At 37.8% G+C, this 20,966-nt stretch overlaps 1 protein-coding gene across 3 annotated transcripts in view; it reads left to right on the plus strand.

The window, feature by feature from the left end:
- The window catches only part of DOCK1 (dedicator of cytokinesis 1), a 362,095-nt gene that overhangs the window by 90,321 nt on the left and 250,808 nt on the right, over positions 1–20,966 (plus strand). For all 3 annotated transcript variants that reach the window (XM_035138565.2, XM_035138566.2, XM_035138567.2), the window contains 4 exons: positions 6,708–6,778; positions 8,833–8,939; positions 13,662–13,789; positions 16,967–17,062. In XM_035138565.2, the coding sequence (XP_034994456.1) occupies positions 6,708–6,778; positions 8,833–8,939; positions 13,662–13,789; positions 16,967–17,062 (402 nt within the window). The remainder of the gene's footprint in view (positions 1–6,707; positions 6,779–8,832; positions 8,940–13,661; positions 13,790–16,966; positions 17,063–20,966) is intronic.

The following is a 20,966-nucleotide window of genomic DNA, read 5'->3' on the forward strand; positions in this document are numbered from 1 at the left end:
AACTGTGTTTTAGTAATGAGTAAACGCAGCCAGTGTGTCTTTACGTCATTTGTTGGCCATCCTTGCAGAATGCTTCTCTAGAGATTATTAAATATTCTTCACAATTGCCAAACTGGGAGGTTCCTTAAATATCTAAACCAGTCCATCATTTACCACAGCTTCAGAATGGAAGCCCTGTTATCTATCAGAGCAGCTCTCTGGCTGGGAGACTTCCTGACAGCTATTCACCTGATGGAAGTCTACCTTCATAATCTCATTCACTCTAGCCACAGGGAAAAAATTAGTTTATATTTAAGCAGGGACGGTTAATGCATCCCTGAGAGCCAAGTCAGCTTAGGAGTCCATGTTAGAGCAGTTAGTTACTTGGAGTTGAAAAACAAGGACTGGAAATTGATTGGTTGGCTGGCTGGCTACACTTCTGTAGAAGTATTTTTTAATAACAAACAAACAAATAATCTCTGCCAAGACAAAACTGAAAGAAAGTTGCCATCAGCTAAAAAAAGAAAAAGTGTATTTTTGACATGTCTACTGAGGAGATTTGAGTGCTTAGCTACAAAGTTCTCAGAACATGTATCCTTACCCCAGTCCCTCCTTGAAATTTCTCTAATTTGTTGCTTTTTACGCATACTACATTTCTAAGTTTTGCCCCCTTGAGTCTTGAAATCCCTCATTTCTTTAGGGAGTAGCATATAATAAGGGCAGAAAACCCCCTTTTAATTTACTATATATTTTGAAAAATGGTTTATGTGTTCACCCATTTGTTTGTCCTCCATGTGTTTGAATAACTCTAACAATATTGTTGCCAAATTTGGTACAAAAGTTCCCGGGGTGGGGGTGGGGGTGGGGGTGATGGGTGATGTTTGGACACTGACCACCATTTTGAATCAAGATGGCAGATCAGAAAATTACTTTGGAGTGACTTCTCCTGTTTTATAGCATAGCTTTAGCTGCCTATTGAGTTTTCATCACCAAACTCAGCATGAAGGTTCCTGAGGTGGGTGTGGCAGACTTCATCACCATGTGGATGCCAGACACTTTTTGAATCAAGGTGGTGGACCCAAACGTCACTTTGACGTGACTTTGCCAGAATTCTGACATAGCTAAGATGTTGTTGCCAAACTTGGCACAAGGGTGCCTGAAATAGAGGTTAAGCTCTTCATTGATGTTTGGATGCCAGGCATGATTTTGAATCAAGATGGTTGGCCAAAACATGACATTGGTGTGATTTCACCAGAATTTTGTTGTGAGAGGTCCAAGCTCACAAATTCCACAATCCATTTTTAAAAATCATAATATGTTTTGGATTCTAAAAATTTCCAAGCAGTGCCAGACCCTCCCTGTTAGTTTCCTATCAAGCAGAACAGGAATTTCATAGGGTCTAAGCATGATACCTAGGATTGATGGAGGGCCAGACTTTCATTTATTTGCCTGTTGATGATGGCAATACATGCCATCCTTAGGTTGATTAAACTCTGTCATTTTTGTTATCATGGGAACAGGGACACAAACTTTGGCTCTGTGCTGTGCAAATATGTTAGTAATTCTAATTAAAAATGTTAATTTAAGAAGTTAACAAACTGCTTAATTGTTGGTAATTGTTCCTGATGTTGCATTGGTATCTGATTATTGTCATCTGAAATTAATATCCCTGTGCTCATGTATATCAGCATCTGGGAATAGCCAAGATAGTAATGATGCCACTAATCATGCGGGGTTTCATTTCAGCTACAGCTTGCAAACCAAGCAAGAGGTTGCATTTTCTGCTTAGCTTTCATAAGAATAAGTATCGACCTTTCATAATATTAGCTGGCTTTCTGATTAAACCAGTTTAGAGTCATTCTCTTTCCTTTTCCTTTTCTAACTATATTACAATTTTAACAAGATAAGAAATATTAACATGTAGGGCTATCTTTACTCAGGTCATAGCTTATTTTGCCAGATTTTCCTTTATTTCAGATGCAACAATGATTAAATAGGAAACTACAACACAACCCAGCAGTACTATTCTTTTATTTTAAAGACCAGATATATCTAAAGAATTAGGTTGTATATATTATATAAAAAATAAAAGACTTAAACCTAGGCCATCCATTTCATGAAATGAAATCCATATCAGTTTGTTTTATATTGTACCTTTCCAAGCAGAATTCGGTGGCTGTAACCCAAATACCTACTTTAAATATGCCCAAAGGCTTGTGGGATGTACAGTGGGTCCCCCCCCTCAAACCATGACACCCCCCAATACACTATTAGAAACTCTTCTGATTTTAAAATTGTTTACTGAGGAGTCAGGTAATGTTTTGCTGATGTTTTACCCCCTGATGCTAAAGCAGAGATTTTCAAGGTCTGGATACCCTCTTGGGAAATTGCTGTTGTCCTGGAACCTATTCCATTCCTTAATTGAAAATGTTTGCTTCTAATGGCTTTTTATAATTCTTTGATATAGTGTAGCCCCCACTCCCCTCAAATGATCTATTGTAGAGCCTAATAATACCCAATATACGTAAGTAAAGTGAATATATAAATAAGGAAATATGTGGGATGTTCTCTAAGCAGCTAGTATAGCTTTGACACAGTAATTTTTTACCCATTTGAAAAGCCTTACTTTCATACCACCAATGAAGTATACATTCAATCTAACCTGGAAACAACCACAGTTTGACGTGAAACTCTCAGCCAGTGTTACTTATGCCAAAAACGAAACCTATTTGCATTATGAGGTAGCATTAGAGTTGAACTCCCCTTGGCCTGGTCAGTCATCAGGAAATATTGATAGGCAAGCCACCCTGAATGAATGTATATACCTCATCCAGATGCAATGATAAGCTGTGGTTTTTCACTACAGAAATAAGCCTAAATGAGCTTTGTGCTCCTCCATCTTCTGGTTCAATCACAAGGAGACTGGAAGCTTTCACTTCTGTTTTTGACTAACTGCAGCTTGCCATTTTGCTGACTGTGCCTGATGGGACTTGAAGTCCAATATCACATGGAGGGCCAAAGGTTCTCCATCCCTGTTGTAATGATAAATTGCTTTATTATTCATCCAAATGCAGCCACAGCCTCTTAAGCATCCTCTTTTATCATTTATAGTAAAAAAAAAAAGCTATACTTGCATTTAGATCACTTTCAGATGTTCTTAAATGCTTAAACTCCATAAATTTAGTGACCTAAATGTCATGTTGTTATAGCATTGAGGTTGTGCTGGATGCCTTCTGGGGTTACCTTCCAGCCCTTTGATTTAACAGATGTAATTCTTGAATCTGCAGAAGAGGGGGGTGTCCATCTATCTATCATCTATCTATCTTAATTTGCTTTTGTTAAGTAGAGAGCATGGGCCTTCAGTGATGCACACCAGACAGCTGAATATGGTGGCAGGGCTGGGGCATGTCTTCCTTTCCCTTGCCCTGGTTGGAGATGGCATCATCCAGAGCAGGGGTCAGCTCACTTTTTCAGCGGGAGGCCGGTCCACTGTCCCTCAGAACTTGTGGGGGGCCTGACTATATTTTGAAAAAAGAAATGAACGAATTCCTATGCCCCACAAATAACCCAGAAATGCATTTTAAATAAAAGGACACATTCTACTCATGTAAAAACACACTGATTTCCGGACCGTCCGCAGACAGTATTAAGAAGGCGATTGGGCTGGATCCGGCCCCCGGGTACCCATGATCTAGAGCAGTGTTTCCCAACCAGTGTGCCTCCAGATGTTTTGGGACTACAACTCCCATCATTCCTGACCACTGGTCTTGCTAGCTAGGGATGATGGGAGTTGTAGTCCCAAAACATCTGGAGGCACACTGGTTGGGAAACACTGATGTAGAGGTCTGGCCGTCTTAGAACTTGAGACCTGACTTGCTCAAAGCTATGGCTTTGGTGGTTCTCGCATCATTTTGAGTGGAGCAGCAGGATCTATTGCGGTGATAATGCTGCAAATCTTTCTTCTTACACTAACGTGGAATATCTAAAAATAAACCTTATATCACAGAAGCTCCATAAGTTTCCAGTGACCTTTACTTCAAGGAAACCAAGAGATGTGCTGAACATCCTGAAACATCTTACTCCTTGGAATGCATGTAACAATATTTTGGGAAATAATCATAGCACTTCGCAGAAGACTTAACACAGAAAATAGTTCTTAAGATTTTGGGACTTAAGCCAATGCCTGAAGTGACTCTTGGAAGATTAAGCAACTAAGAGCAATGAACATCTTCATTCTGAATGTTAACCTAAAATGCAGTTCAGTAGTAAGCCTTTTTGCTTATCATTGAATTTAAAATAAACATTCATTGGCCTAGATTTTCATAGAGTAGGTTGAACAATTACTTACTGTATATCTAACAGACATATTTGCAATCAGACAACATACATTCTTTATAATGTAAAAGAGTTATTTAGAGGGAAAACAGAGATGGTGGATCAAGGCGTGTTTAGTTGTGCTGAGAAAAAAACCAGAATGTTTCTTCATCAGTAGAGGGAGATCAGCTATATTTATGGGCTGTGTGAATTTTTTTCATTCTTTGCTAACTAAAATCAGTTTAACAGGCATCATCTAGAGAAATATGTAAATTAATAATTACTTCATGCATTATTCAGTGAAAAGCTTATTTTGTATCATTGATAGCTCTTATCTTATATAAAGATATGCTAATGGATTTAATTAAAATAATTATACTGAATAATGTACCCTGAACTTTACCCTAAAGTAGTTCATATTAATCACCATCCACAGCTATATTTTTAGTCACAAAGACAATTATAAATTTGATGGTTAATGGATAACAAAAACTTAGAGAATGATACAGTTACTCTAGACATGGCTGCCTTGGCTCTGGTGGGGCACTGTTTCCTGCCATGGAGATATAGGTATAATATGGGTATATTAAATATAATTAGACCTATGCTCCATCTCAGACAAAAGAAAACACAAGTTAGCGTAACCCACATTGGACCACAACATGCAAGCAAAATATAGATCAAGGTGACCAAGGTGACAATCATACTGTGCAGCGTCTCTTACTGGTAGAGTTACACTTGCACCCAACACACACTGCAGAATATAGAAAGGTACAAGATTGTACTGCTAAAGGATCAAGGACTCATCCTCCAAGAAACAACATACAACTCTGCAAGAAGGCAGGAAATAGGCATCTAGAAAAGTTTGCTCACAAAGGAAGCTGAAAAGTAAATATAAAAGGAGAGCCACATCTTGTGCAGTAATAATAGAGCAAAAATAGAGCCTTCCTTCCTTAGCTGTCAATATTATGAAACCCAAATATTGGGTGTTGTTGTTTAGTCGTTTAGTCGTGTCCGATATTGGGTCCTGTGAAGTTATGGTCTCAGCTGCATATGAGACTCTGAGGGAGCCTGACTTGCCATCCACAATGCATATACAGTATTAGATCAAGTCTTTTCTTTCCACAGACATGTTGCATAGGAGATCAATATGGGGCTGCCTGGTAGTGGTGCAGAAAAGGTTGCTTTGTTCCATGGTTGCAGTATGAGAACACTGTACAAAACACCAGAAAGATATATTTTTATGTTTATTTACTGCCACACATGTGTGTTAGGTGTTGTATAATAAGTTGTATAATATTTTCCCTGATTGTTTAGACTGAGTCTACTGATGCTAAAGGATACAGAAGGAAGAAGATGGGGATTGACAAGAGTATTTAAGGATAAGCGATGTTGAAGTGTGGAAATAGAGTCAAGGCATAGGTTCAGGAAAGCCTATCCTGAAGGTAGTAGTAGCCTGGTAAATACATGGGAGGAGACATTTTCGAAGTATAGGAACCAGGATGGCAGAATGTGCACAACTGAAGATAGGACACTAGCAGATCGACTTAAATAAAATGGAAATAGGAAGAAAGAGAATAGTGGAATTGGAAACTAAAAGAGAAGAGACAATTTGGGAATCTTACACATAAACTTTACTCGCTTTATATTAGTCCAGAGATCAACAGAGAAGGTGATGGAAAACGTGATCCTGGCAAATTGACTGATGGGTGAAAGCATTGCTGAAAAGAAGGGTACTAGAGTGACCATGGCTCAGAGAAGTGCCAGGCTGAATCCTTTGCATATCCTAATAATAATAATAATAATAATAATAATAATAATAATAATACAACAATAACAACAATAACAATAATAAAAGAAAAGGTTTGGCAGGGCTTGATTTGAATTGTCAAAAGAAACAGAGTGGACTTAAGGATGGACTAGTTGCCACTATTTTCTGGCTCTGTGTGCTGATTACAGTGTTACTCTTTATTTTGGGAACAAGTTCCATATTAATTTTTAGCCTTTTGTTTTAAATACTTGGCTGGAAATATGGTGGATTCATATATTAAGAGAAATCATCTAACTTTGAGAACGTAAGAGCCAATAAGTTCTCAGTTCAAATTTTGTTTCACTCATGATCTCAATTAATCAAATAATTGTATCCCATATTTGTGAGCCTCACTGCTTGTAAGAGTTACAAGGGTTATTGTAAAAGTTATTGAGATATCATGAAGCAGTCTGCAGTATTAAAATGCTATAGAGGTACGGTTTTTTATGTTAGTGGTAATATTGGCTTTTATTTTTTATTCAACATTAAATTGAGTTGCACATGATTTCAGTTTAGCATTAAATTTCAAATCAAATCATTTATTGCTTAGCTAACAGTCACCACATTTACCGTTAAATTGTACATTTATTCCTTTCAATTTTAGGGAGCTGCACTTAAATATTTGCCAACTATTGTGAATGATGTGAAACTTGTTTTTGACCCCAAAGAACTTAGGTAAGAGTCAAATTTTTTGCTATGCTTTTAGCTTTTATTCCTTGATATATAATTTTTAAACTTGTTTTTGTATGTGTGTAAAGACTATATATGATTAATATTTTATTGCTGCAGTAGAAATCTGGCACCCAAAATGATTGACTATAATCACTTGTTATGTATTATAGTTCCTGAAGGCATACGGAGCAAACATATTTCACTTTTAGTATACATATTTTTTTCAGATAAATGTTGTTGACCTTCATAGGTTATAGATTATACAATGAGTGTCAAAGATTTTTTAAAATGTTGAGCCATCAGAATCTTTAATTTTTTTTGTTATGTACCACATTTTAGACTGTAATCATATGCGCACTTACTTGGGACTAAACCCTGTTAAGCTCAGCAGGACGTCTGAGTAAATGTGCCTCAGTTTTCACTATTATGCATGTATTTTTCAGTACAAATGTACAGATGTTTATTTTAATTACTGTATTACTTTCTCTTTGTCAAGGGCATCTCAGAGTGGATTCTAATATTGCTATTAAGTTTAACAATTCTTACTGTTTCAATATGCAAGTCTAAATGACTTTTATGAATATAACTTTTATTAATTTAATTTTTATTGGTGTGGGTATTATAACCATGGATGGGTAAAACTAGGAGAGCCCCAAATGGAGTACGTAAATGATTCCAAAACAGTGGACCGGGGTGGGGTGGGGTGGAGAAAATAATCAAAGCTTGCTTTTTAAAATAAAAAAACAACAAATAATTCCCAGGGTGAGATTAATATTTACTTTATGGTAATGTCCTGTGCTTGCTTACTCAGAATTAATTCCCACAAACTTCACTTGCCCTTACTCCTAGGCAAGATTACGGCCTTAATGTGTCTGTTTGCGTGCATATACAAGTGTGTGTTGCGGCTTACACACTTACCTGGGAGTAAGGCCCAGTGACCTCGATGAGTCTTACTTCTGAGTAGACAAGAATATGATGTTACTTTGAGGAATTTATTTATTTACAGTCAAGCGGTGTATACATTTTATGACATAAATAAATACTAGTAGGAGCCAAGATCCTCATGTGAATCAATTGGTTGACCTGCAGAAACCTTTATTTGTACTGGACTTTCAAAGAGATTATGGGGCAGGGTTGGAGAAGGGATCAAAAGCAGGAATTCCTGTATGGCACTTGTGTTGGGTGAGAAGGGTGTTTCAGTCCTTCTGGGCAAAATAAAAAAATTCCTTCAGTAGCACCTTAAAGACCAACTAAGTTTTTATTTTGGTATGAGCTTTCGTGTGCATGCACACTTCTTCAGATACCTTCTGGGCATAAGACTCCAGTCAGATTAGAAGGGAGATGAAGAGCTATAACCAGCCTGTAGTTCTTAGTTTGTTTTGCTACATAACTGGATAGGAAGACTATGTAAGTGATGAGGTCTCCAGGTCAGAAAAGTTATTTGCCATGGAATTCTTGTTTACACAAGTGAGGGTCTAAAGAGTCATGTTACACTGCATTTCGAGGTTGTTATTGTATATTAACATACTTGCTTCCAGTTTGTTTTTAAGAGATGTTAGTGTTGTTGCCTTAAATTCCATGGTTACCTTAGAATCCAAGCAAGCTAAAAGGGTTAAAGCTGGTCATATCTCCATATTTTTACCTAAGTATGTGTTGATATTGCAGTCAAAGTGAATAAGCAGGATTTGATTAAGCACAACTTTTTAGTTAAGTCTGAAGTTTTCCTTTCAACCATGTAAAATAGACTGATACCGCAGCAATCTTAGGAACTGTCTTACCAGAATAAATGATTGCAGAAATTCAGAGATTTGCGAAGTGTTCAGTTTCCAGGCTCATGAAGCCATATAAGAGCACCAAAATGTATTTTGTGGTTTGAGCTGAGTCTTTAAATTAATGAGGAGTTTGGAATAATATATTTATATTGGGAAAATGGCTTTAAAAAAAAAGCTTTTCAAAACTCCCAAATTCTTAAATTCACATTTGAAAAATATTTTACTGAAATTGTTAACTCCTTCGTTCTGTTAATTTTCTTTTTGTTTCTCTCCCCCCCCCCCCAGCAAGCTATTCACAGATTTTATACTGAATGTTCCAATGGGCCGTCTCACAATTCAGAAGCTATATTGTTTGATTGAAATAGTTCACAGTGATCTTTTCACCCAGCATGGTAAGGAAAAAAAAATCACAGAATCTTTAAAGAATCATTAAATTGTCTCATTATTTGCTATCTGCCAATCTTTGTCAGGGCCAGCTACTGTATTCCTTACTGCAGATAGCAGTTGAGGTTGTAGCCAAGAATCTACAACCTTCATTGCAAGTGCAAATGTGTATATATTTGTAGAGTAAAAGTTATAGAACTTTCAGGTTGGTCCACATGTAAAGTGATGCTTAGCTTGGCTGTCTTTAGGCTCACATCCTTCTTCCCGTTTCCTACCTATTTCTTTGATCAGTTTGTCTCATAGCCAAACTGGGCAAAGTATGGTCTGCCTTCAAATCCGACATGAAAACCATATTTGGGTTTGTGGCATCCCATAATTAAATTATACATTTAATTGCACACTACAAAGAAACCGTGGAGGAATGAAGTGGCATGTTTGCTAAGCACTTCAGGGATAAAAGCTGCTCCGGCCAAGATAACGGGTCAGTATGCAGATGTGTCCATAACCTAGTCTTGTGTTGTTAGATGAATGATGTTCCTGGATAAATATGGCCTTCTTTTGTATGCTTTCTCCTTGTCCCTCTTGCCTTACAACATGGAGCAGGCAGGAATTGATTTGCGAGAAGTGTGGTCTCAAAAGCCCTTTCGGAAGTTACAGTACTTGTTTTAAAAATATTTATACTCATACCTTTCTGCCTGACAGCAGGGCGCTGCCAGTGAAAAAAGCAACACATAAAAGGCAGTGGTGACTTATTTAAGTTCAGGATGGGACAAAAGATGGAAAATGTCCACTTCCCAGGCATTTGATGTTGCTGCTGTAGCTGTTTTCAGCACTTGTCAGACTGCTTCTGAAAATTCTCTGGACCTGGAAGATTGTGATAACTATTGGCTGCTTGTAAACATTCCCTTTCTGAGCAAAGTGGTTGCTCTGCAACTCCAAGATCTTGTGGACGATTATCTACTTTCAATTCAATCTGGATTTAAGCTTAGTTTTTGGTGCTGAAGCTGTTTTTGTTTGCCCCAAGGAATGCCCTATGCCAGAAAAAGAACAGGGGAAGCACAAGCCTGCTAATCTTCTCTATGGGTTTCAATATCATCAGCCAAACCACCACCCTTTTTTAAATTTACAAGCATTTATTCCCTTGACTGTGTAGAAACCACTACCTTTATTTGGGCCAGCCCTTTTTGCTTCAAAACTCAGAGACGCATGGCCACTTGAATTTGCTATGAGAGGCAATGCCTGGTGATTCCTTTCAGTGTTCCTGGGGGGTGCAGTGCTGCACGTAATACTACACTTTGCTTGTGCAGTATGACTGCACCACACAGTCCAACAAATACTGTTCTTTTCTGTTGGTGACTCAAGCTGAGTTCTTGAGTACATTTCATTGAATTTAAGGTACATTGAGTCATGCATGCTTTCAGGCTGTTAGTGATTTTGAGGACCCATAAAACTATTTTTGCGGTTTAATGAAATCCTACACTAGGTTTTGAGTTTCAGTGTTTTCCTTTTGTGTAAAACATATATGGATAGCTAGCTATAGGTAAGAAGAAACTGCCACTCTCTGACATAAGTTATGACAATGTAATAGTACAAAGCCCCTCTCTTTTTCTGTTTTTGTGCAATTCTTTCTTCCTATAATTTCTTGTTTATAGTACCACATATAAGCTATGTGGAGGCAGATAGCTGAAGTTCAATATTCACTGTGACCTGCCAGTGATCATGCCAGCAAAGCTTCCGGATTTGTATTGACACCCCAAAATTACCAATGTAATAATAGTAATAATGAGCACATTTTGGTAATTGAGTGTTCAGAGAGATGAACGTGGTAGTTATATGGGCAGAGGCTTTAATATGGATTACATACATTGAATTATAGATAATTCCCACACCCTGTAACTTGTATGTGTCTGGTTGTGGAAAAGGTTAGAACGGAACTAAGTGTTTGAAAGTTTTGTAAAAGATTTTTCTTTTCTTCACTGTGGACTTTACTTAGAGGTGAAGTCAGCATATTTGAAAAATGAATCAAGTGGAGCTGGTGACCGGAACACAGGTTAGGACTGTGATAAATAGGCTTCCTTGATGTTGAAAGATGTGCAAGCCACAAATACCCCTACCAATGTCGGCTTAAAACTTTGTATTCGGCTTTGATGAAGTACACTGTGGAATTATAAATGGCAGTATGTTTGTCGTCCAGTTTTAACAGAATTCTTAATTCTTTTAAAAATTGCACTTCAATTATGCTCAGATATTTGGGAAGATGCCTCAGTAAAATTACCTCCCTCCACTCCAAAAAAAGAAAGGAAAAAAGGAACTTCTATCTAAAATGTTCATACTTTGAGGACCGTTTGGAATGATTTTATGATGATGATGATTATGAATACGGTTTTATGGTATTGGAACCATGACAATTTTTCCTATATTTTGAATTTTCTAGATTATTTGTTGCATTATTGGTGAGTTCTGGGCACAAGGCTTGTAGGGAAAAGAGGCAGTCTCCAGTTTGTGTTGTGCACAGAACATGCAGGACCTCAGATAGTTCCTGTGGGCTCTGCTAAGTCAGCTACAAGAGAAGTTGTATCTCTAGGGAACCAGAGCCCAGGCCTGGTCAGCCTACATAAAGCTTCAAAAGAGTGGCAGGTTCAATCTCCCTGGAGATGCTGGTTGGCTTGTTAAATGGTTCCCACCTTATTTTGTAGTGTTTGGCTTTTGCAAGGCAAAAGTTATTGCAGGGGACTCTTCCTTTTTAGTAAGAGGATGAAAACAGAGTTGTGTCTTTCAGGTAGGAAGGCCCTGAATAAGGTACTGATGAAGTAGCCCAAATCTTGTCCTCATTTGAGTCTTCTGTACACTTTGCAAAGTCCCTTGGTTGGTCAGTCATGACAATTCTATATTATGGAGTTCTAGACCTAGATTGGTAAAATGATAAATTGCCTTATCCTTTTGTTCTGTGTTAGAAACCTTTATCCTAATATGCACTTAGGGTGAATCAATCGACCTCTAGTCAAGGTAGGCGTATCTTAGAGCTCATCAGAATAATTCCCCATAAGATCTCCTGCACCAGTTAAACATGCTCAGTCCCCCTGATTAAATTCTAATCTTCATGTCTGCCTTTGAGCCTATGAGTAAGTATCCTATGTAGAGTGCTCACTCACTAGTGGATCCCAGTTGGATCCACTATTCATCATGGTGTGGCTTGAGGAATTGGGTAGGCAGTACAGACACACCTCCATTTCCCACAGGCAAGGGTCTCTGCAGGTTTCACCTCTTGTTAAGAAGAGTTTGTTACAACACTGATAGTTGTTTTCTCTCTGTTTAAACTGAAATAAAGTGGCCCTGGTTCCACCTAGCTTATTATGTGTCTGAATCTTTATTTAGCCATCAGGTTGCAACTAAGCAGATGCTCATGGACAGTGTTTTCAGATTACTAAAAATCCAAGCATTTGAAAATTCCTTGTCCATAAATGTTCATATATTTTTTAGAGGGAACATTCAACATGGTTCAGTGGGTCACAGGTTTAACATAGCCAGCAAAATATTAGACCCCCTTAGAAGATGTTCATAAAGCGTTTAAAGTTCAGATTCATCAGAGTGCTTACATTTTGCTTTAATATGTCTGTGTTGCTCTGAACAGTTTTGCTTAGTTAATGGTACCCTGCTGAGCATCTGTTTAAAAAAGATTAATACTTTATTCTTGCACATGTTCACCTGACATTAATCATCTTGGGTTAGATCTGTGCAGCAGAAGAGGAACAGATGCTGAAGTATTGTTGCTTGTGGTTATTGTCTCATACTTATGAGCTGTCTTCAGCCTTTGTATTGTGAACAAGTGCATAATCCTATAGGAAACAGATTTTTTTTCAAGGTCACTCATTAATCATTGTAGTGATGTTCATATGACTATAGTTTGGGGATGTACCATTTCTTTATCACGATGTCTGGATAACCAAGGGAAGAGAGAAGATATGCAGGAAAAAATGGGGAGTGGGTTTGGGGAAGTACAAAAATCCTGCATTTCTAAATGGTTGCTTCTAATTCAACTGACTTGTATTGCAGGTATAACAATAGTTTTTGGCCACAAAAACGCCAAACGGAAAAGAGTATGAATACAGAAAATCATTTTTAACCATGGCATCCACCACAGTTTAAAAACATTTCAGAAATTATTCCAAGTGTAATAGCGCTATAATCACATCTTGTAGATAATTAATTGCTGGGCTGTAATGTGGAAAAATGCAGGAAGTTATGTGGTTATAACTTGTGACACATTTGCAATCCTGTTCAGTGATTTAGTACCTGCAAATATAGACACATTAATCCATATTTTACATGTATGTTTTGCAAATATTAATTTGGGAAATTTTACTAGAAGTCATTCTGCAACATGGACATAATTGCACTGGGCAAGATGATCTTTGAAACACAATTTAACCTTGCATCAGTGGGTGAAATTAACCAAAAATTGAAAAACACACACAATATCACATGAGCATTTAGGGGAATTAGCAATGATAATTTAATATGACCTAGGATATTTATTTACTCAAAATGAAGTAAAAATGGCTTTGCAGCTTGAAACACAAATATATAACTATGAAAGAGACTACTCACCAGACATTGCCTGGATCGTGCACTTTAAATACGTTTGGCTTCAGTTTGGAAATTTGTCATAAGCTTTGTGTTTTCAAGGTTAAGTACAGTACTTAATTACTTTTTCCCTGTTCAATATGCAGACTGTAGAGAGATTTTGCTGCCAATGATGACAGATCAGCTGAAGTACCATTTGGAACGACAGGAAGACCTGGAAGCCTGTTGCCAATTGGTCAGCAACATCCTGGAAGTTCTTTACAGGAAAGATGTGGTTAGTAATTAAGTGTGTATATTTAATACTGAAATCTTGAAAGTTTTCTATACTGCTGTGAGTGGGCATAAGGCTAAAAGAAGTAGAGCTTCTTCTTGCCTTAGGGTTCCATTTTAGAAGGGGGAAAGCTAAAAGTTGGCATTGTGACAAGTATTTCATTTTTATTATTTTATACATCACACAATTTATCAGTAGGTAGGAGATCTGGAGCTGGTAAGTGGGATTCAAGCACTTTAATTCTCTGTGCTGCTGTGGCACTTTGCAAAAGGAGGGCTCTGTGGGGCTTCTCTGCTGCATTTAAACACCACCCCTGAAGACTGCTAACAAACAATATTTAAACTACTGTCTTGGTAGGAGTCAGGTGATGCTAAGACTAGTTTCACCTGGTCCTATAAAGCTTTTGGCTCTGGTCTCCTCAGTTTGACCAGTTCGTCGCCCAGATACAGACTGGGCTCTTACAAATAGTACCTGCTTCTTTGCTCAGTGGTCTAACCGCACAGCTTCCTTGCATCCCAGCTCAGTTTAAGTGCTGGATAGACACTTGCTTGCTTTCACACTGTCATCCCTGACACATTTGCATTCCTAAGAGGCATAAAAAGAAAACTCAATAAGAACCTCATCTAATAAAACAATGCCCAGGAGTTGAGCTTGCTTCTTGACTTCATTCCCAGTTTCTGTCAGTGTAGGAATGAATAACTTTGCAGTGTGGACTGCTGCATTATATCCATGCTGCACTGCAAGATGAGGCCTTTAGTGCTTTGTGTATACAGTCTTCTGAAGATGGCTTTAATTTTGTTTTATCAGCAAATAGGTTTGTTTGAACTCTGTGTGTGCTCATTTTGAAGTCTCACTATAGGATGTCTGTCCACGCTTTGACTTCACATTCGAAAAGGGATAGCTGTTGGAAAATAAAAACAAAATTTCTTAGCCACAAGCATTATTTTAACATACAGTGAAACTCAGAATGCTGGATGGATAGTGTGAATTATTTATCAGGAATTTATAATGCACAGCAAAACTCCATGTTGCCATCTTAAAACAATTTGTTTAGCATAGATGCCTGTTCAAACAGCCAAGTGAAAACAATGGGAACAGCAGTGCTCTTTGAGAACTATGACCTAAGGATGATTTCCCTTTGAATTAAGCATAACAGTAACATGGAATGTTCTGAGTCACTTAATCAGTAGGATATGGCATATAGTTTACAGGGTTGGGATTTTTAAATAGTTAAATACAGTATGTAGGTCCACGGGTGTGACTGTTGGTGAGTTTTTTTATTGTGTTATATTTCTTCCATTGTTCCAAAATTCCCATTATGCAATGTTTTATGAGAAGACTATTGGAAGTTTTATATGTATCTTATTGGCTCACTAGCTCATAAAGGTTAGGGGACAGTTGTCTTAAATCTACTCCGTACCGTTCAATATGTTCAAGCTGCCCTGTGATACTGCTCAGTCTGATCATATTCTAGCATTCTGGGCTAAATGTGGCCTTGATGAACACAGTCCAGCAGCAGGACTTGATCCCCTGCTCCCTCCCCAAAAGGAAAGTTGAACTGAGGTATGCTTTGTGGGTACAAGCAATTACCTTGCTGTTTTTCTTACCTGCTGAGATAGCAAAGTTGAGGGCCTTCTGATTAGGAAGCTGTCAGTGATACCTGTTTAGAAGTCAAAGAAAGTAAAAGATGAGTTGGCTGAATTGAGACACTTCGGAGGGATTCTTTTGGGAAATGGTGGAGGGTATTTATTGGCTGAAGGTTTAATTATCAAGAGCAGGGAGGAAAGGGGCAGGATAAAAGAAGTTGTTATTATGGCCAATGAAGCTAATTCTGTGCCTTCTTAAACAATGGGAGGAGAAAGACATGTGAAGAGGCAACCCTTACATTATGTTTCCTTTGTTGGAAATGTAATAATTTGTGGCCAAGCTGTTAAAATGTGTGTTTCAGAAAGAGGAGCTGTACATGGATGTACAGAAGAAATAATCTATTTGACTATATAGGACAGAGGGGCCTTTTGTTGTATTCATGCAACAAACAGTGGCTTTTCTCTTTTCAAAGTAATTCTGACTGATTTGCTTTGTGGTATGTAATGGTTGAGAGTCACACTACTTAGCTGGCATGGCATATTTGATATGGCAAGGATCTTCCTGGACTGCACACAAAGTCCAGGAAGAACCCAAAGCCCCTCAAGTAGTTGTGTAGACCAGGGGACTTCTCCAAGCTTAAAGATAGTTGAAAATGTTGCTGCAAACCACAAGAGGGGAGAGAGCTCTTGTGCTCTAATCCTGATCAAGTTTTTCCCATAGGCATCTGATTGGCCACTGTGAGAACAGGATGCTGGACTAGATTGCGGGCCCTTACATTCTTTTGTAATGAAATGAGCAAAATGCAACTTATCATTTATGTTGGGCTCTACCATGGAATGCCAAACCATGGCATTGAAAGGAGAAGCTGGAGCATAGGATTGATTGTTAGAGATTAAAGATTTCAGCTAAAAAAAGTGGAATGGAGACGAGCACAAAGTTGTGCTTGCTGTGTATCTAGGTATGCGTGCTTTCCCCTTTTCTTCTGTGCCAGTTTGTTCCCCCCAGTCTAAGGCTGCATACATGCCACACATTTTAAGTACTGTACAAGACTTTCTCAAAAGCATATTGCTTCCTCCTCCCAAAATCTGAGAACTGTAGTTTAAGGGCGATGGGAATTGTAGCACTGTGAGTGGTAAACTACAATTCTCAGATTTCTTTGGGGGAAGTAAAATGCTTTAGATCAGGCTTAGGTAAACTCGGCCCTCCAGATATTTTGGGACTACAACTCCCATCATCCTTGACCACTGGTCCTGTTAGCTAGGGACAATGGGAGTTGTAGTCCCAAAACATCTGGAGGGCCGAGTTTGCCTATGCCTGCTTTAGATGCAAGGCCTTGTACACAACCGTAATCAGTTTGTCTTTACAACAGTGTTGAAAAGTTTTACTGGACTTCCCATAGTGAACAGTAACTCAACAATTCAAATTAGTTCTTTATCTAAATTATTTGACACTGATTCATACTGAGGATAAAAGCGCAAGGTATTCACAATTGCTGCTTTAAGGGTACACAGTTTTTATAGCAAACTTCTGGAGTAGCCTTAGGTTGGTTTTTCAATGATTTCCTTACATTTCCTGCTCTGCTTTGGTTTATAGGGACCGACACAGCGACATGTACAGATTATTATGGAGAAGCTACTGAGGACAGTAAACAGAACAGTCATATCAATGGGACGTGATTCAGAACTCATAGTAAGTGCCTATTGGCAAACTTCTAAAAATACTATGGCAGTTTCTATTCACAAAAGTGCATAATCCATTGGACATCTCTTCTGTGGAGTACTGACAACGTTTATGCAAGATCCTTGTTGTGATTATGAACCAGGCCAGTTAATTTCAGTGAAGATTTCCCATTTAAGGTATAGAATTGATATCTTTGACAGTGTGTGTGTGGAGTTTTACATTTCCCTTGTGCTGTTGCTGTAAACTGTAGTTTACAGTTTTAAAGTAGATCATTTATAGAAGTATGATCTAATAGACAAAGATGTTCTGTCTAAGACATTCTGTTGTGTTACTCATGACAGAAGATGTCTCTCACTTCAGCTGGATTTCTCTTTAAATGACAAAATCTTAAGCTCATTTCAGTGGTCTAAATATGCCCGGATATACACTAAAATGCTTTAATGATTAACTGGATGGTCCATACTTACTGCTTATTTATAAGCAACTAGAGCAGCTATTTTAGTCCTTAACCAATTTCTGATGGCTGGGGAGAAGTGACTGAGGTTAAAACAACAAGTTGAATCCATGCTAGATATAATGGAGGCAGTGTTGGTTAGTAGAACTCTTGGAGCAGGAGTTAGGCTTGCTCTAGGAGAAGCAGTATTTGTCTGCTTTGTCCTGGAAAGCTGAAACCAGCACTGGCCAAGATATGTCCATATCAGCTGCTTTTATTATGGAGGCTTGACCCTTTTTGGAGCAGAGAGAGACCTTGCCACCACTTATATATGCTTTTGTAATTTCAAGGATTGATCCGTGTAATATACTTTATGTGGAGATGACCTTGAAAAGGACCTGGAATCTATAGCTAGTGCAGATGCCACAGCTGACAAATACAGGGATGGCTTGTTTCCCAACAAATGCTCAAGCACTGCTGCAGCAGTCACACTTCTATGCCCTTTAAGATATTCCAGTTAAGTTTCTCCTTCATGTATATTTGCACTCTATCAGGTAAAGTTATCAGCAGCAGGGAGCAAGGCTTTTCCTGCAGTCTTTTGAGTCTCTGGAATGATGACCTCTTGAGGTGGTGAGCAGAAAGTTCTCTGTTCTGTAGGTCCTGTAATTAATAATAATAATAATAATAATAATAATAATAATAATAATAATTATACCCCGCCCATCTGGCTGGGTTTCCCCAGCCACTCTGGGCGGCTTCCAACAGAAAAAATAAAATAAAATAATCGATTAAACATTAAAAGCATCCCTAAACAGGGCTGCCTTCAGATGTCTTTTAAAAATCTGGTAGCTGTTTTTCTCGACATCTGATGGGAGGACGTTCCACAGGGCGGGTACCACTACCGAGAAGGCCCTCTGCCTGGTTCCCTGCAACTTGGCTTCTCGCAACGAGGGAACCGCCAGAAGGCCCTCAGCACGCTAATTTTAATTTTAGCGTGACAAACTGAGGACGTGCCCTTCCAGTATATAAACAATTTTGCTTTGACATAATCAGCAAAAATACATTGAGTATCTTACAATCAGAAGTACCCTGAGATAGTGCTACAGTCACAATTTGAGCCCAGTTTCACTAAATGTTGGTCTGACATTTTATTAAGTATAGAATCATAGATTTATGAATGTACTTTAAAGAAAGGATATCTTCTGACTTCAGTATTATAGGTGGCATTTTGAGGCTGGTCTGATGAGGGACTGTTCTCAATTTTTTTTAGTTGCTATATTTTTGTTGGTTTGTCATAGCTTTATTTTATAAATATAGTTTTATATTATTTTCATTCATTTTGAAGTAAACTTCCTTAAGCCTAGGAAAGGCAACTCATGAAAACCTGTTTACTTAAATGAAATGCATTATTTGGATGTTTTCCTCTTTGGAGATGCCAGTAAGGGGACATGTACTAATCAATACAGCAAAGACAAAACGTTACTGCGGATAAAGTATTTAAATGGTAGTTTATTATTATTATTATTATTATTATTATTATTATTATTATTATTATTATTATTAATATTTGCTTTTTAGCTTGTTCCCCACATCCTATTATTTGTAGCCATAGGGGAGCAATATATTATGTGGCCTTGTAGTAACTTGACTGTCTTAAATGATCTATTCTGAAAATTTGATGGTTTTCACAGTCTTTTTCTTTTATTGTCTGAAATCCATAAATTTATATTTGAATGCTGGCCAAACAAGTACATTGTATTAAAAATGAATACTCTGAACATGAACATGGCATTATAAAAGCATTGCATTTGAACATACTATAATTATTTAATGAACGCTGCCAGTACCAAGAATTTTTAAAGGGACACTTACCATTTCTGAGAGAACTCATTCCAGTCAACCGAACATGATTCACTTTTATAGTGTCAATAAAGTAGTAAAATTGCACTGCGAATGTACTTCATTTTACATCATCTTACCTTTCATGCATCAATGACAGATTGAACTTTATGTGTTAAAAATTTTAAAGTGTTTTTTTTCTTTTCTCTTTTTTTCCATTTTGGAGGGGGGTCATCACCGAATTTGGATTAGACCCTAAACTGGTACAGCGTAATGCAGTGAAAATGGTTATGAAACTGAAGTCTAAATCCACAGTAGCTAGAATAGTACCTCTACACAAATGTGATTCACCATGTGCAGTCTCAAGAAAATTCAAATATAGAAAAATGAATAAGGAGAAGTCATGTTTTGCATCTGATCTTTTATTTAAAATTCTTCTACAGTTCTTAACATGGCTAAGGAGGAGGAAGCTCGGTTTATAGCACAATGCCAATTGGGGATTACTCTCAAGTTCAGTAGGGTTTACTCCTAGAAAAGTCTGCATTGGATCACACCCATAAAAGGCCACCTGAAACTTTGACCTGGCAACTATTTACTAACAAATAGGCCTTGCATTTCTATATATGCTCACCTGGGAATTAAGCCAGACTGAACTCAGTGAAGTCTCTTTTTTTGAGTATATATGTATAGGATCACAATGTTAACGTATCTGTGGAAAAGTAAACTCTATGCAAAGCTGTAGGATAACATCAGATATATACTTCAAAGTGATACTGGTGAGATGCATTTTCAGAATAATCATTGCCTTATTTTAAATTCACAGCTGACACTATTATTTTCACTCCCATTGTCAGGCATTCCCTTTTTCCAGTGAAAGCCCTCATAATTCCAGTCCTGTGACAACTAGGGCAACAAATTATACACCTGGAAACAATTAGAAATGTAATGCTATAGAAGCCCAGACTTGATGGTGTCTTCACATCAGGGTTAGTACTTTGTCCTGTGAACATTCTTCATAACAAAACGAAATTAATCAGCTAGAAGCATACTATTCAAAAGATGAGGCTGGGTATTCCCTGTATTTCAAGGTAATCTTTAGAAATGAGAAACAATAGAATCTTGAGGTATGTTGTAGAGAGCTTAAAGTGACAAAACCTTTCATAGGCATAGGTATTGTGTATGAGTCAAAAATGAGATTCAGTCACTAGGGTGAACAAGCTCATAGGTATAGATGGGTCCAGGCAATCTCTTGAAAGCTTGTGCTCAATCACGACACCACATGTGAGATGACGGCTGAGTCTGATAATTATTATTTATTAAATTTATACACCGCCCTTCATCTGAACATCACAGTGCAGCTTTCAACATGGAAACACAAAATATAGAACATAACAAACAAACACCTCCCCAAATATTTAATTAAGAAGCAAAACATTCTATGAGCTTGCTTTTTCATAGTTGAATTCTTAATCTACATCTAGAGCATTTAGAACTTTGGGAAATCTTTTCTATGACCAGACTGGATGTTCCACCTGCTTCAAGTTGGATTCAGGAAATTCTGGTCCTCCCCAAACCCTGTGCTGCTCCATAATAAGAACATACCGGTAAGAATGTGCTGGATCAGGCCAATGACCCATCTAG

This window comes from Zootoca vivipara, chromosome 5 (assembly GCF_963506605.1).
Source record: "Zootoca vivipara chromosome 5, rZooViv1.1, whole genome shotgun sequence".
In the NCBI taxonomy this organism is placed as follows: domain Eukaryota; kingdom Metazoa; phylum Chordata; class Lepidosauria; order Squamata; family Lacertidae; genus Zootoca; species Zootoca vivipara.